Source organism: Loxodonta africana, chromosome 12 (assembly GCF_030014295.1).
Source record: "Loxodonta africana isolate mLoxAfr1 chromosome 12, mLoxAfr1.hap2, whole genome shotgun sequence".
Classification (NCBI taxonomy): Eukaryota; Metazoa; Chordata; class Mammalia; order Proboscidea; family Elephantidae; genus Loxodonta; species Loxodonta africana.
Window position 1 is genome coordinate 77,685,899 of NC_087353.1, and position 12,556 is coordinate 77,698,454.

The 12,556-nt window shown below is 37.0% G+C and overlaps 1 protein-coding gene across 1 annotated transcript in view; it reads left to right on the plus strand.

Moving 5' to 3' along the window:
* LOC100671125 (phospholipid-transporting ATPase ABCA3-like) overlaps positions 1-12,556 on the plus strand; it is a 230,993-nt gene that overhangs the window by 149,917 nt on the left and 68,520 nt on the right. The window contains exons 19-21 of the mRNA XM_010598551.2: positions 2,090-2,188; positions 8,400-8,562; positions 10,158-10,458. Coding sequence (XP_010596853.2) covers positions 2,090-2,188; positions 8,400-8,562; positions 10,158-10,458 — 563 coding nt within the window. The remainder of the gene's footprint in view (positions 1-2,089; positions 2,189-8,399; positions 8,563-10,157; positions 10,459-12,556) is intronic.

Genomic DNA, 12,556 nt, shown 5'->3' on the forward strand with positions numbered 1-12,556 from the left:
ATATCCTTTCATCATGCTTATTCAGTCTGCATGCTGAGCAAATAATCTAAGAAGCTGGACTATATAGAAAAGAATGTGGCATCAGGATTGGAAAAAGGCTCATTAACAACCTGCCATATGCAGATGACACAGCCATGCTTGCTGAAAGTGAAGAGGACTTGAAGCACTTACTGATGAAGATCAAAGATACAGCCTTCAGTATGAATTATACCTCAACATAAAACAAATATCCTCACAACTGGACCAATAAGCAACATCATGATAAGACTGAAGTTGTCAAGGATTTCATTTTGCTTGGATCCACAATCAACATCCATGGAAGCAGCAGTCAGGAAATCAAATGATGTATTTTGTTGGACATGTCTGCTGCAAAAGAAGCCTTTTAAGTGTTAAAAAGCAATTATAACAATATATCGTAATACAAATTAAGTGACTGTGGCCCCTAGGCAGGACAGGGTGGGATGGAACAAGCTTTCGTCATGCTACTAAAGTAACATTTTCAGACTGTGTTTTTGTGGGTAAGTAAAACTGTGAATAAGATGGGACTACTGTAATTAGTTTTGTGGAAATGGAATCCTACCATAAAAATGTTTCAATCTTGCTTTATTCACTTAACAGCATTTCTTGGTCAACTTTCTGTTTTAGGACTTCTAGGACTTCTTCATTCTAAAAATGACTATGGAGAAATCTAGGTTTTATTTAGATCTTTTCTGTCATTTCTTTATCCCATAATTTACTATTATTATTCACCATGTTGTGCTATATTAATGCATTTTATACCATGACAGTTCAATTATAATTTTGTCATATATTGTGCGAAGTAAAATAAGTAAACATGCCAAACCATTGGTGTATTAACAATGGTTATTTATGGGGGATGGTATTATGGTGGTTTTTATTTTCTTAATTTTGTGCAATGCACACATAGTAACTACTAAATAACTAAAGTAAAAGAAAATATGTGTTAAGTATAGTTGAAAACGTCATGCATTAGGAATGAAGCAGCGAAGGGGGAAATGGACTTAAAATATGTGAAAAGTTGTTATTTAGGTGGATTATATCTGTTCTATATAATCCTAAAACGTAAGATTAGAACTAATGTGCAAAGCTAGATATATTGGTTGGGAAATAATTTAAGCTTAAATATAGAGGAAGTTTTGACAGATCTTCCAAAAGAGGGAAATTTGAGATCCCCCAACACTAAGGGTATTCAAAAATAGGTTCAGTTTCCCCTTAGTGGGAATGTGATAGAGATGGTTTTGAGAACTGGAGGTTTCTGTGAAAGATAATCTTCTGAAACCAGTATATTGTAAAATCTTCCCTGGAAAATTATTCTTTAAAGACTTGATGTCTTCATATCACATCTGCTCAACTACCATAGATCTTCCCTGGCTATTTGATTATATGGCTTTCTCTAAGTCTTGAGCTTCTACTGAATTGACTCCATTTTCTATTTTTGAGTGTCTTTTCTTCTTAATTAGAGGATGATTTTCTTTTTTGATTTACTGGAATAGAAACCATAGCATGTTGTTGTTAAGTGCTGTTCAGTGCTGTCAAGTCAATTCTGACTCATAGCGGCCCTACTCGACAGAGTAGAACTGCCTCATAGGGTTTCCAAGAATGTAGTCTTTACGGAAGCAGACTGCCACATCTTTCTCATGCAGAGTGGCTGGTGGGTTTGAACGGTGGCCCTTTTGGTTATTAGCAACTGAGCATTTAACCAATGTGCCACCAGGGCTCCTTGAACCACAGCACATATATGTGTAATAAGTTAACTCATATCAACTAGCTAGGGTTACTAATATATAGAGTATCTTTTGGATTATTAGAAGACCCAAAATTATGAGATCCAATAACTAAGTACAGTGGAAAGCAATTTGTTATAGCAATTCGATAGTTTCTTTTTCTTCATTACTCCCATATTTCTGATTTACCAGAGGCATAAAAACTATAATAATCATTGTGGTAAAGAATAGTCTATATTTTCCCCAGTGCTCAGGGGAAATCAGTTTAGAATAAAAAATATATATAAGTATGAAAGTAGCATATTGGTGTGAGCTTTATCTCTTCCATTTCCTTCTTCGTCTAGGTTTGAAATTTTGTTTAGTGATCTAGAAGTGAGACAGAAAGAGCTGGGCATTGCTAGCTTTGGTGTCTCTATCACTACCATGGAAGAAGTCTTTCTTAGGTGAGTAATAATGCATGGGGAAAGGGAAAACCCTGGAGGGCAAGGACAACATTTAATTTCCCTTTGTAAGCTCAATAAATTTTCAGATTTCACACACTAGAAAATTTAAGGACAGGATGGCACTGTAGATGGAAGCACCACACTGCCCGTATGTAGCAAAGACCCAAGAAACTAAGTAAAACAGAAACAAACATCAGTCCTGGAACCCTAAGTGTCAAATGAAGGGATAAAGAGCTCAACCAAGCACCAAATGGTATCTCAAGGATAAAATTAAAAGATTTACAACAGGGAGTCAGAGAGGTCAATCTGTAAATGACAACAATGTCAGAACAATAAAAGAGGGAATAAACGTTGTAGGTATAGAACTTTCAAATGGAGATGAAGCCAAGATGGTATCCAGTAATAAAAGACTGTTTTAAACTTAGGAAGACAGAGGTAAATTTCAAAGTAATCACAAAGGAAGTTAACAAATATACTCATCAAAATAAAGAAGAAAAACATAAAGTCTCAGTAAATAAAAAACTACCAGAATGAAAGAAAAATAATCCACAAATTGAAAGGAATTCAGCACAAGAGTAAGAGGAACAAAGAAAACATCAGCACCACAAAAAAAGCACTACAAAATGACAGCAATAATCTCACATCTACCAATAATCACTTTGAACACAAATGGCTTAAATGCACCCATAAAGACAGAGTGGCAGAATGGATGAAAAAACAGGACCCATCCATATGCTGTTTACAAGATACACACCTTAAAAAAAAAGATATATTAAAAATCAAAGGATGGAAAAAATATATCACACAAACAGCAACCAAAAAAGAGCAGAAGTGGCTATACTTATGTCAGATAAAATAGATTTTAAAATAAAATCCACCATAAAAGACAAAGAAAGACATTATATAATGATTAAAGGGACAGCCCACCTTGAAGACATAACCATAATAAACATCTATGTACCAATGATAAAACCAATACCCACTGCCGTCGAGTCGATTACGACTTATAGCGACCCTATAGGACAGAGTAGAACCGCCCCATAGAGTTTCCAAGGAGTGTCTGGCGGATTTGAACTGCCGACCTCTTGGTTAGCAGCTGTAGCACTTAACCACTATGCCACCAGGGTTTCCTACCCAATGATAGGGCTTGAAAATACATAACAACAAACTGTAATAGCACTGAAAAGAGAAACCGACAGTTTAACAATAATAGTAGGAAACTTCAACACACCACTCGGCAAGGACAGAACATCTAGAAGGAAACTCAGTAAAGATACAGAAGATCTAAAGGCCAAAATTAACCAGCTGGACCTCATAAAAGACATCATATATACAACACTCCACCCTAAAGTAGCAAAGTACACATTCTTTTCCAATGCACATGAAGCATTTTCCAGAATAGACCACATCTTATGTCACAAAGCAACCCTCAACAAAATCCAAAACACTGAGATAATACAAAGTGTCTTCTCTGATCACAATGCCATAAAAATAGAAATTAATAACAGGAAGAGCAAGGAAAAAATATCAAATGCATGAAAACAGACTAATATCCTGCTTAAAAACCACTGGGTAATAGAAGAATTCAAAGACGGAATAAAAAAAATTCATAGAACCCAAATGCAAATGAAAACACATCATACCAAAACATTTGGGACACAGCAAAGGCAGTGTTCACAGGTCAATTTATAGCAATAAACGCCCACATCAAAAAGAAGAAAGAGATAAAACCAAAACATTAGCTACACAGCTTGAACAAATGGAAAGAGAACAGCAAAAGAAGCCCACAGCTACCAGAAGAAAGGAAATAATAAAGATCAGAGCAGAGATAAATGAAATAGAGAACAGAAAAACAACAGAATCAACAAAACCAAAAGTTGGTTCTTTGAAAGGATCAACAAAATCGACAAACCATTGGCCAAATTGACAAAAGAAAAAAGAAGAGGATGCAAATAACCCAAATAAGAAATGAAATGGACATTAAAACAGACCCAACTGAAATAAAAAGGATTATAACATAGTACTATAAAAAACTATATTTCAACAAATTTGAAAACCTAGAGAAAATAGATAGATTTCTAGAAACACACTACGTATCCAAATTAACACAAACTGAAGTTGAAAATCTGAACAGACCCGTAACAAGAGAAGAGATTGAAAAGGTAATTAAAAAAAAAAAAGCCCTGGCTCAGATGGCTTCACCAGAAAATTCTACCAAATATTCAGAGAAGAGCTTGTACCAGTACTACTCAAACTATTTCAGAACACAGAAAAGGAAGTGATACTTTTGAATTCATTTTATAAAGCCAACATAACCCTGATACCAAAACCAGGCAAAGATACTACAAAACAGAGAAAATTACAGACCAATCTCTCAGAAATATAGATACAAAAACTCTCAGCAAAATTCCAACCACTAAACTCACCATCATATCAAAAAAATAATACACCATGACGAAGCTGGATTCATACCAGGTATGCAAGGATAGTTCAACATTAAAAAATCAATGTAATCCACCACATAAATAAAACAAAAGAATCATATGATCATCTCAGTTGACACAGAAAAGGCATCTGACAAAGTCCAACACCCACTCCTGATAAAAACTCTCAGTAAGATAGGTATAGAAGGGAAATTCCTCAAGATAATAAAGGGCATCTATACAAAACCAATAGCCAACATCATTCTTATTGGAGAAAGGCTGAAAACATTCCCCTTAAGAACAGGAACAAGACAAGGATGCCCTTTATCACCACTTCTATTTAACACTGTGCTGGAAGTCTAGCTAGAGCAGTAAGGCGAGAAAAAGAAATAAAGGGTATCCACATTGGTAATGAAGAAGTAAAACTGTCCCTATTTACAGATGATATGATAAAAGTAAATTTCACTTTTTTCTTACGATACTATACATAGAAAACCCAAAAGGCTCCATGAAAAAACTACTGAAACTAATAGAAAGATTCAGCAGAGTAGCAGGATACAAGATAAAAGATAAGCATACAAAAATCAGTTGGATTCCTATACACCAATAAAGAGAATGATGAACAGGAAATCAGGAAAACAATACTATTTATAATAGCCCCTAAAAATAAAAATAAAACACTTAGGAAAATCCAACCAGGGATGTAAAAGACCTACACAAAGAAAACTGCAAAATACTACTGCAAGAAAGAGACCTACATAAATGGAAAAACATACCATGCTCATGCATAGATAGGCTCAACATTGTGAAAATGTCAATTCTACCCAAGGCAACCTACAAATACAATGCAATTCCAATCCAAATAGGAACAACATTCTTTAACAAGATGGAAAAACTAATCACCAACTTTATGTGGAATGGGAAGAGCCCCAGATAAATAAAGCACTATTGAAGAAGAAAAATAAAGTGGGAGGACCTGCACTACCTGACCTCAGAGCCTCCATTACAGCTCTGATAGTCAAAACAGCCTGATACTGGTGCAGTGACAGACACGTTGACCAGTGGAACCCAATTGAGTACCCAGATGTAAATCCATCCACCCATAGTCACCTGATCAATGGCCCAAAGTCCATCAAATGGGGAAAAGACAGTCTTTTTAAAAATGGTACTGGCAAAACTAGATGTCCTTCTGCAAAAAATGAAGCAGGAACCATACCTCACACCATACACAAAAACTAACTCCAAATGACTCAAAGATCTAAATATAAACCCCAAAACTGTGAAGACCATAGAAGAAAAAATAGGGTCAATGCTAGATGCCCTAATACATGGCCAAAATAGCATATAAACCATAATTAACAATACACAACAAACAGATCTGTCTTGGAAGAAGTACAACCTGAATGCCCCTTAGAAGCAAGGACGGTGAGACTGCGTCTTACATACTTTGGACATGTTGTCAGGAGGAATCAGTCCCTGGAAAAGGACATCACGCTTGGCAGCATACAGGCTCAGCATAAAAGAGGAGGACCCTCAACAAGGTGGATTGACACAGTAGTTACAACAATGGGCTCAAGCATAACAATGATTGTAAGGATGGTGAAGGACCAGGCAGTGTTTTGTTCTCTGGTGCATAGGGTCGCTATGAGTCAGAACCAACTCAACGGCACCTAACAACAACAACACCAATACAGAAACACCAGAAGATAAGCTAGATAACTGAGATCTTCTAAAAATTAAACACACTCATGCAAAGACTTCACTGATAGAGTAAAAAGACAGCCTATAGACTGGGAAAAATTTTTGGCTGTAACAAACCCAACAAAGGTCTAATTTCTAAAATCTACAGAAAAATCCAACACCTCTACAACAAAAAGACAAACTGTCCAATTAAAAAATGGGCAAAGGATATGAACAGACATTTCATCCAAGAAAATATTCAGGTGGCTAACAGACATGTGAGGAAATGCTTGAGATCACTAGCCGTTTAGAGAAATGCAAATCAAAACTACAATGAGATACCATCCTATCCTGACAATACTGGCATGAATCAAAAAAAACATAAAATAACAAATGTTGGAGAAATTGGAACTCTTATGCACTGCTGGTGGAAATGCAAAATGGTACAACCATTTTGGAAAAAGATATGGTGCTTCCTTAAAAAGCTAGAAATAGAAATACCATATGATCCAGGAATCCCACCCCTAGGAATATATTCTAGAGAAATAAGAACTGTCACATGAAATAGACATGTGCGCACCTGTGTCCACTGCAGCATTATTCACAACCACAAAAAGATGGAAACAACCTAAGTGCCCATCAACAGAAAAATGGATAAACAAACTATGGAATCCTATACAGCAATGAAGAACAATAATCAATCTCCGAAACATCTCACAACGTGCATGAATCTGGAGGGCATTATGCTGAGTGAAATAAGTCAATCACAAAGGACAACCATTGCATGTGATCAGTATTATAAAAACTCATGAAAAGGTTTATATACAAAAAGAAACAAACTTTGATGGTTACAAGGGAGGGGAGGGGTGGAGAGGGAAAAACACTAAACAGACAATAGATAAGTGGTAACTTTGGTGAAGGGTAAGACAGTACACAATGCTGGGGAAGCAAGCACAATTTGACCAAGCCAAGGTCATGGAAGCTTCATAGACACATCCAAACTCCCTGAGGGGTAGAATTACTGGGCTGAGGGCTGGAGACCATGGTCTCAGGGGACATCTATCTCAATTGTCATAATAAAGTTTACAAAGAAAATGTTCTACATCCTACTTTGATGAGTAGCGTTTGGGGTCTCAAAAGCTTGTGAGTGGCCATCTAAGATACGCCACTGGTCTCATCTGGTCTGGAGCAAGGGAGAATGAAGAAAACCAAAGACACAAAGGAAAGATTAGTCGAAAGGACTAATGTACCACAACTACCACAGCCTCCACCAAACTCGGTCCAATACAACTAGATGGTGCCCAGCTACCACAACTGATTGCTCTGACAGAGATCACAATAGAGGGTCTCGGACAGAACTGGAGAAAAATGTAGAAGAAAATTCTAACTCACAAAAGAAGACCAGACTTACTGGTCTGACAGAGACTAGAGAAACCCCAAGAGTATGGCCCCTGCACACGCTTTTAACTCAGTACTGAAGTCCCTCCTGAGGTTCACCTTTCAGCCAAAGATTAGACAGGCCCATAAAATAAAATGAGACTAAATGGGCACACCAGCCCAGGGCAAGGACGAGAAGGCAGGAGGGGATAGGAAAGCTGGTAATAGGGAACCCAAGGTCGAGAAGGGGAGACTGTTGACATGTCATGGGGTGGGCAACCAATGTCACAAAACAATATGTGTATTAATTGTTTAATTTGCTCTGTAAACCTTCGTCTAAAGTACAATAAAGAAAAAAAAAGAAAATTTAAGGGGTTGTAACATTACTTGAACTAAAAAAAAAAATTATCCCCATCATTTCATAAAAGAATGGATATTTTAATTCATCCAAATAGGAATTAAAAGTTAATCTTTAATTTGAATGAGTTCAATTTAATGAAATACTCATTACATGGCCCTTTTCTGAGTTTACCTCAAACATCTAGCAGTCCCCTGGTGTTTGGAAACCATTGCTCTACAGTAGTTACCGTACTGCCTCCATATAATGCCCCTGGCAGCCAATAAGAAAATCAGGTAGCCCTCTGAGCTGAAGGCTGTTACTCACATTCTCCAAACAAAATATATTGGAGTAGTGTTGAAATGAAATGCTTTGTGCTTTTTTTTTGACATAGGGTCAGTAATATGGCAGATCCACAAGATATGAAAGCTACCCAGCCTCCCTTGAAGATGAACACATTCATAAAGAAAAACCAGAATGTGAATTCATCTGCATATTTTGAGACAGCAGATTGTGCCATCCTTAATGAAAGCTCTGCTACTATGTTTAATACTGGGGTAAGCACGTTCATTAAGAAACCTGATGTATATTTAGTTGGGGCATAAGAAGTACATTTTATTTTAATACTTGAAGGAGTGTGGAGTTCTTGGTGATGGCAGACCCAACCATATGTGGGACAGTCTGTTCCACACCTAATTAATTTCCTAATTCAGAAGTTACAGGTTCTAGATAAAGATAACAGCTATTACTCTCAACCACTGTTTCTCCTCAGGGTCCTTTTTTTCTTTGTTTTAGAATTCATTTTTTCAGTTGGTAACCCAGAAAGTTGAAGCTTGATTAAGGGCACTAGTGAACATGGTTTTTAATAATCAAGAATGCCCATATTTTAAATATTTTATGTTTTTGTAATGGGAATTGTTATACTACCTAAAGGATCATTTTCAAATCAGTATGATCATTACCATAAATCTCTGAGCTGCCAGGCATTTCTTTCATTCTCCTTCTAGGTTATCTATTCCCCCTATAAATCACCCTGGTTTCCTTAACTACTGAGAGTCTGAGAAACATAGGATCCAGTTTTTTCAAGTGTCCCTGTGAATACTTACACTGAGGGTGGATGAACCAGCTGAGAAGCAGTGTAGTACTGTGGGAACACTTGGATCCAGACAGAACTGAGTTAGAATTTTTTCCCAGCATTTATTAGCCATGGAACTTTGGATTTTAATAATGCCTAAAAAATCAATTTTTGCTTGTATCAGATGATTAATAAATGCAGCTTTCCCATGTATGTACATTTCTATTTTTCCCTATTTACCCTTTCACAGAAGATGCAGATAAAAGAGGATCTGGCAGGCCACCTTGGAAAGATTCCTGATACCTGAATTAGCATATTCTTACATTTTAAAGTTATTTCCAATAGCCCATCTTTGTGAAAGCTGTCAAGAACACTATGTTCTGCTTTTGCGACAGTATGAAGCCCAGAGAAAAATCCTCCCTCATTCAGAGGACATTTCTTAATCAGAGCAAGGACATTTTCTCACTTTGAACCCGGTCAAATATCTTGAAATCTGGGAATGAAAACATTATGCGTTCTCTCTCTGTGTGTGTACATCTCCAGAATGTATTGGAACATTTCCCTTAGAAAACAAACAAACAAACAAAAAAACCCAAAGATCACAAGAGAAACAGATGTGATTTTGTTTTTCTGGCCATAGATAATAAAATACTATTAATGAGGAAAATAATCGTGTTGAGATTTTACATATTTCATATCAAAATCCAGACCTTAACATTTTATTTAATATCTTACAGCAGAGGTCTGCCAACTTTTTCTGTAAAGGGGCAGACAGTAGGTGGTTTAGGCTTTGTGGACCATACGGTCTCTCACAGTCATTTAACTGTTCCATTGTAGCATGCAAACAGCTACAGACAATACAGAAATGAATGGGCATATCTGTGTTCCAAAAAACTTTGTGTACAAAAACAGGCCATAGTTTGTCGACCCTTGCCTTATGTAAACAAAAGACTGTTTATGCTGTCATCATGTTGATTCATTATGATAAAATTGCAAAGCACTGATCTGAATGGATTTCAACAAGAATGACCTGTTTAGGTCTACGTCTATCATAACGTTTCTCTCTCCTTTCTTTAGTGGTCTCTCTACCACCAGCAGTTCCGTGCCATGTTCATAAAGAGGGCGATGTTCAACTGGCGCAGCTGGAAACTGGTGTTGCTACAGATACTGGGACTTCTAGGTGTCATTACCTTTCTCTTAAAAGTTGATGACTTTTCAAATGAGGATGAAGAGATTACCAGACAAATGGATTTGGGTCAATATGGTCGAACTATTGTACCTTTATCTATTTCTGGGAATTCTAGTTTGACTGTGAATCTCTTTAAACACCTGGAGAGTATGCTAAAATCTGAAAAACAAATACTTCATAAAGTACAAGGTAGGAGGCTCTTTAAAAAAGACTGCTCTTAGATGGAGACCTATTTGTGTCACTTCCAAAGAAAGATCTTAATTTTAGTCTTTAACTACCTGCTCCTTTCTTTTTCTGCCAGTCACCAGTCTCAGAGGCAGCTAATCTGGAGGCAAGAAAGCAGTTCTTCAGTCTGTAGACTGGTCATACCTAAAACAGGAATACTGAAGGCTTAAGGGGCTAGCTCCCAGGATGAATTTATTTTTTAAACTAGTAATAATAATGTTTCCATTTACTGAGCATTTACTTTTGGCAAAAGCCCTGCTAAACTAGCTTTACCTACCTGTCATTTAATCAGAGTAATTGCCATATTTAGTAGCTATCTTTATTATTTTCAATTAAATGAGGAGAATTGATATTTGAGGAAGTCGAGTAATTAGCTCCAAATCAGATATCTGGGTGGTGCAAATGGTTAATGCCCTTGGCTGCTAACTAAAAGGTTGACAGTTCAGGTCTGCTCAGAAGCACCTCAGAAGAAAGGCCTGGAGACCTACTTTTAAAACCGCAGGCATTGAAAACCCGGTGGAGCACAGTTCTACTCTGATGCACACATGGTGGCCATGAGTTGAAGCTGATTCCACAGCAATTAGTTGAAGAAAACAGAGACTTGAATTTAACCTAATTTGGCTGGAGTCTGCAAACTTAGCCACTCACTGCACCACATCACCTCTCTGAACGTAATGTTTGTTTTCTTTCAAGTGTAATCCTATTTCCTGGAACTGCCATCTGACAGTGTTCCTTTGCCTGCAGTATTTTTTTTTTTTTCCTCTCCTTCAGGTTCTGTTGTGAGAGATGAAAATACATTTGGAAATGTGGTTTGTTCCATATCATCATATCCTAGTTCTATAGCCTACAAATAATAGATGGATTGACTACAATTAATTGTCTCTATTCCTTCTTCCCTGTTAGAACAATAGATAAACATTTGTTAACCAAGGTCACACAGTGAAGAGTGAGGGAAAAGGAAGTGTCCTGACTCATAAAATGAATTTTCTATTACAGCATACTAACATTTAAAAATGTAAAATGCTTACTTGAGTATGCTTTATTGATAGATCAATAGCAAGAATGAAAATACAGCAGGGTAATATAATATCCATAATATAATAATATCAATAAATTGATATTATCTGTTTTCAATTAAATGTTATCTTTCTGTTCATTAGCAAAAGATTATGTAGGAAAAGAAAGGTGTCTTTTAGGGCCAACCAATCCAACTTTGTTTTAAGAAACTTACATGTACTTTTCAAGTTAATTACCTTAGCCACAAGGACCTTTCATAAACGCATTTTACTAATTTTATGTGGTTTCTGACTACTTCAAACTGCATGCCTTTTTAACTTAATTTTTTAGGGTAAGAAAAGGACAAGAAATCCTTTAGAAGATGTTCTCCCTTTTTCCCACAATTCAGGAAAAGTATTTTCCAATGAGGAAGCAGTTTTTTAGTTAATTTTTCATCTCTTTCTTCTCAAATAATATGTGCATTGTTGTTGTTAGGTGCTGTCGAGTCAGTTCCGACTCATAGCGACCCTGTGCACAACAGAACGAAACACTGCCTGGTCCTGTGCCATCCTGACAATCGTCATGCTTGGCTCATTGTTGCAGCCACTGTGTCAATCCACCTCATTTCAGGGTTTTCCTCTTTTCCGCTGACCCTGTGCTCTGCCAAGCATTATGTCCTCTAGGGACTGTTCCCTCCTGAAAACATGTTCAAAGTATGTAAGATGCAGTCTCGCCATCCTTGCTTCTAAGGAGCATTCTGGTTGTACTTCTTCCAAGACAGATTTGTTCGTTCTTCTGGCAGTCTGTGGTATATTCAATATTCTTCGCCAACACCACAATTCAGAGGCGTCAACTCTTCTTTGGTCTTCCTTATTCAGTCTCCAGCTTTCACATGCATACAGTGTGATTGAAAATACCATGGCTTGGGTCAGGCGCACCTTAGTCTTCAAGGTAACATCTCTGCTTTTCAACGCTTTAAAGAGGTCTTTTGCAGCAGATCTGCCCAATGCAATGCGTCTTTTGATCTCTTGACTGCTGCTTCCATGGGTGTTGATTGTGGATCCAA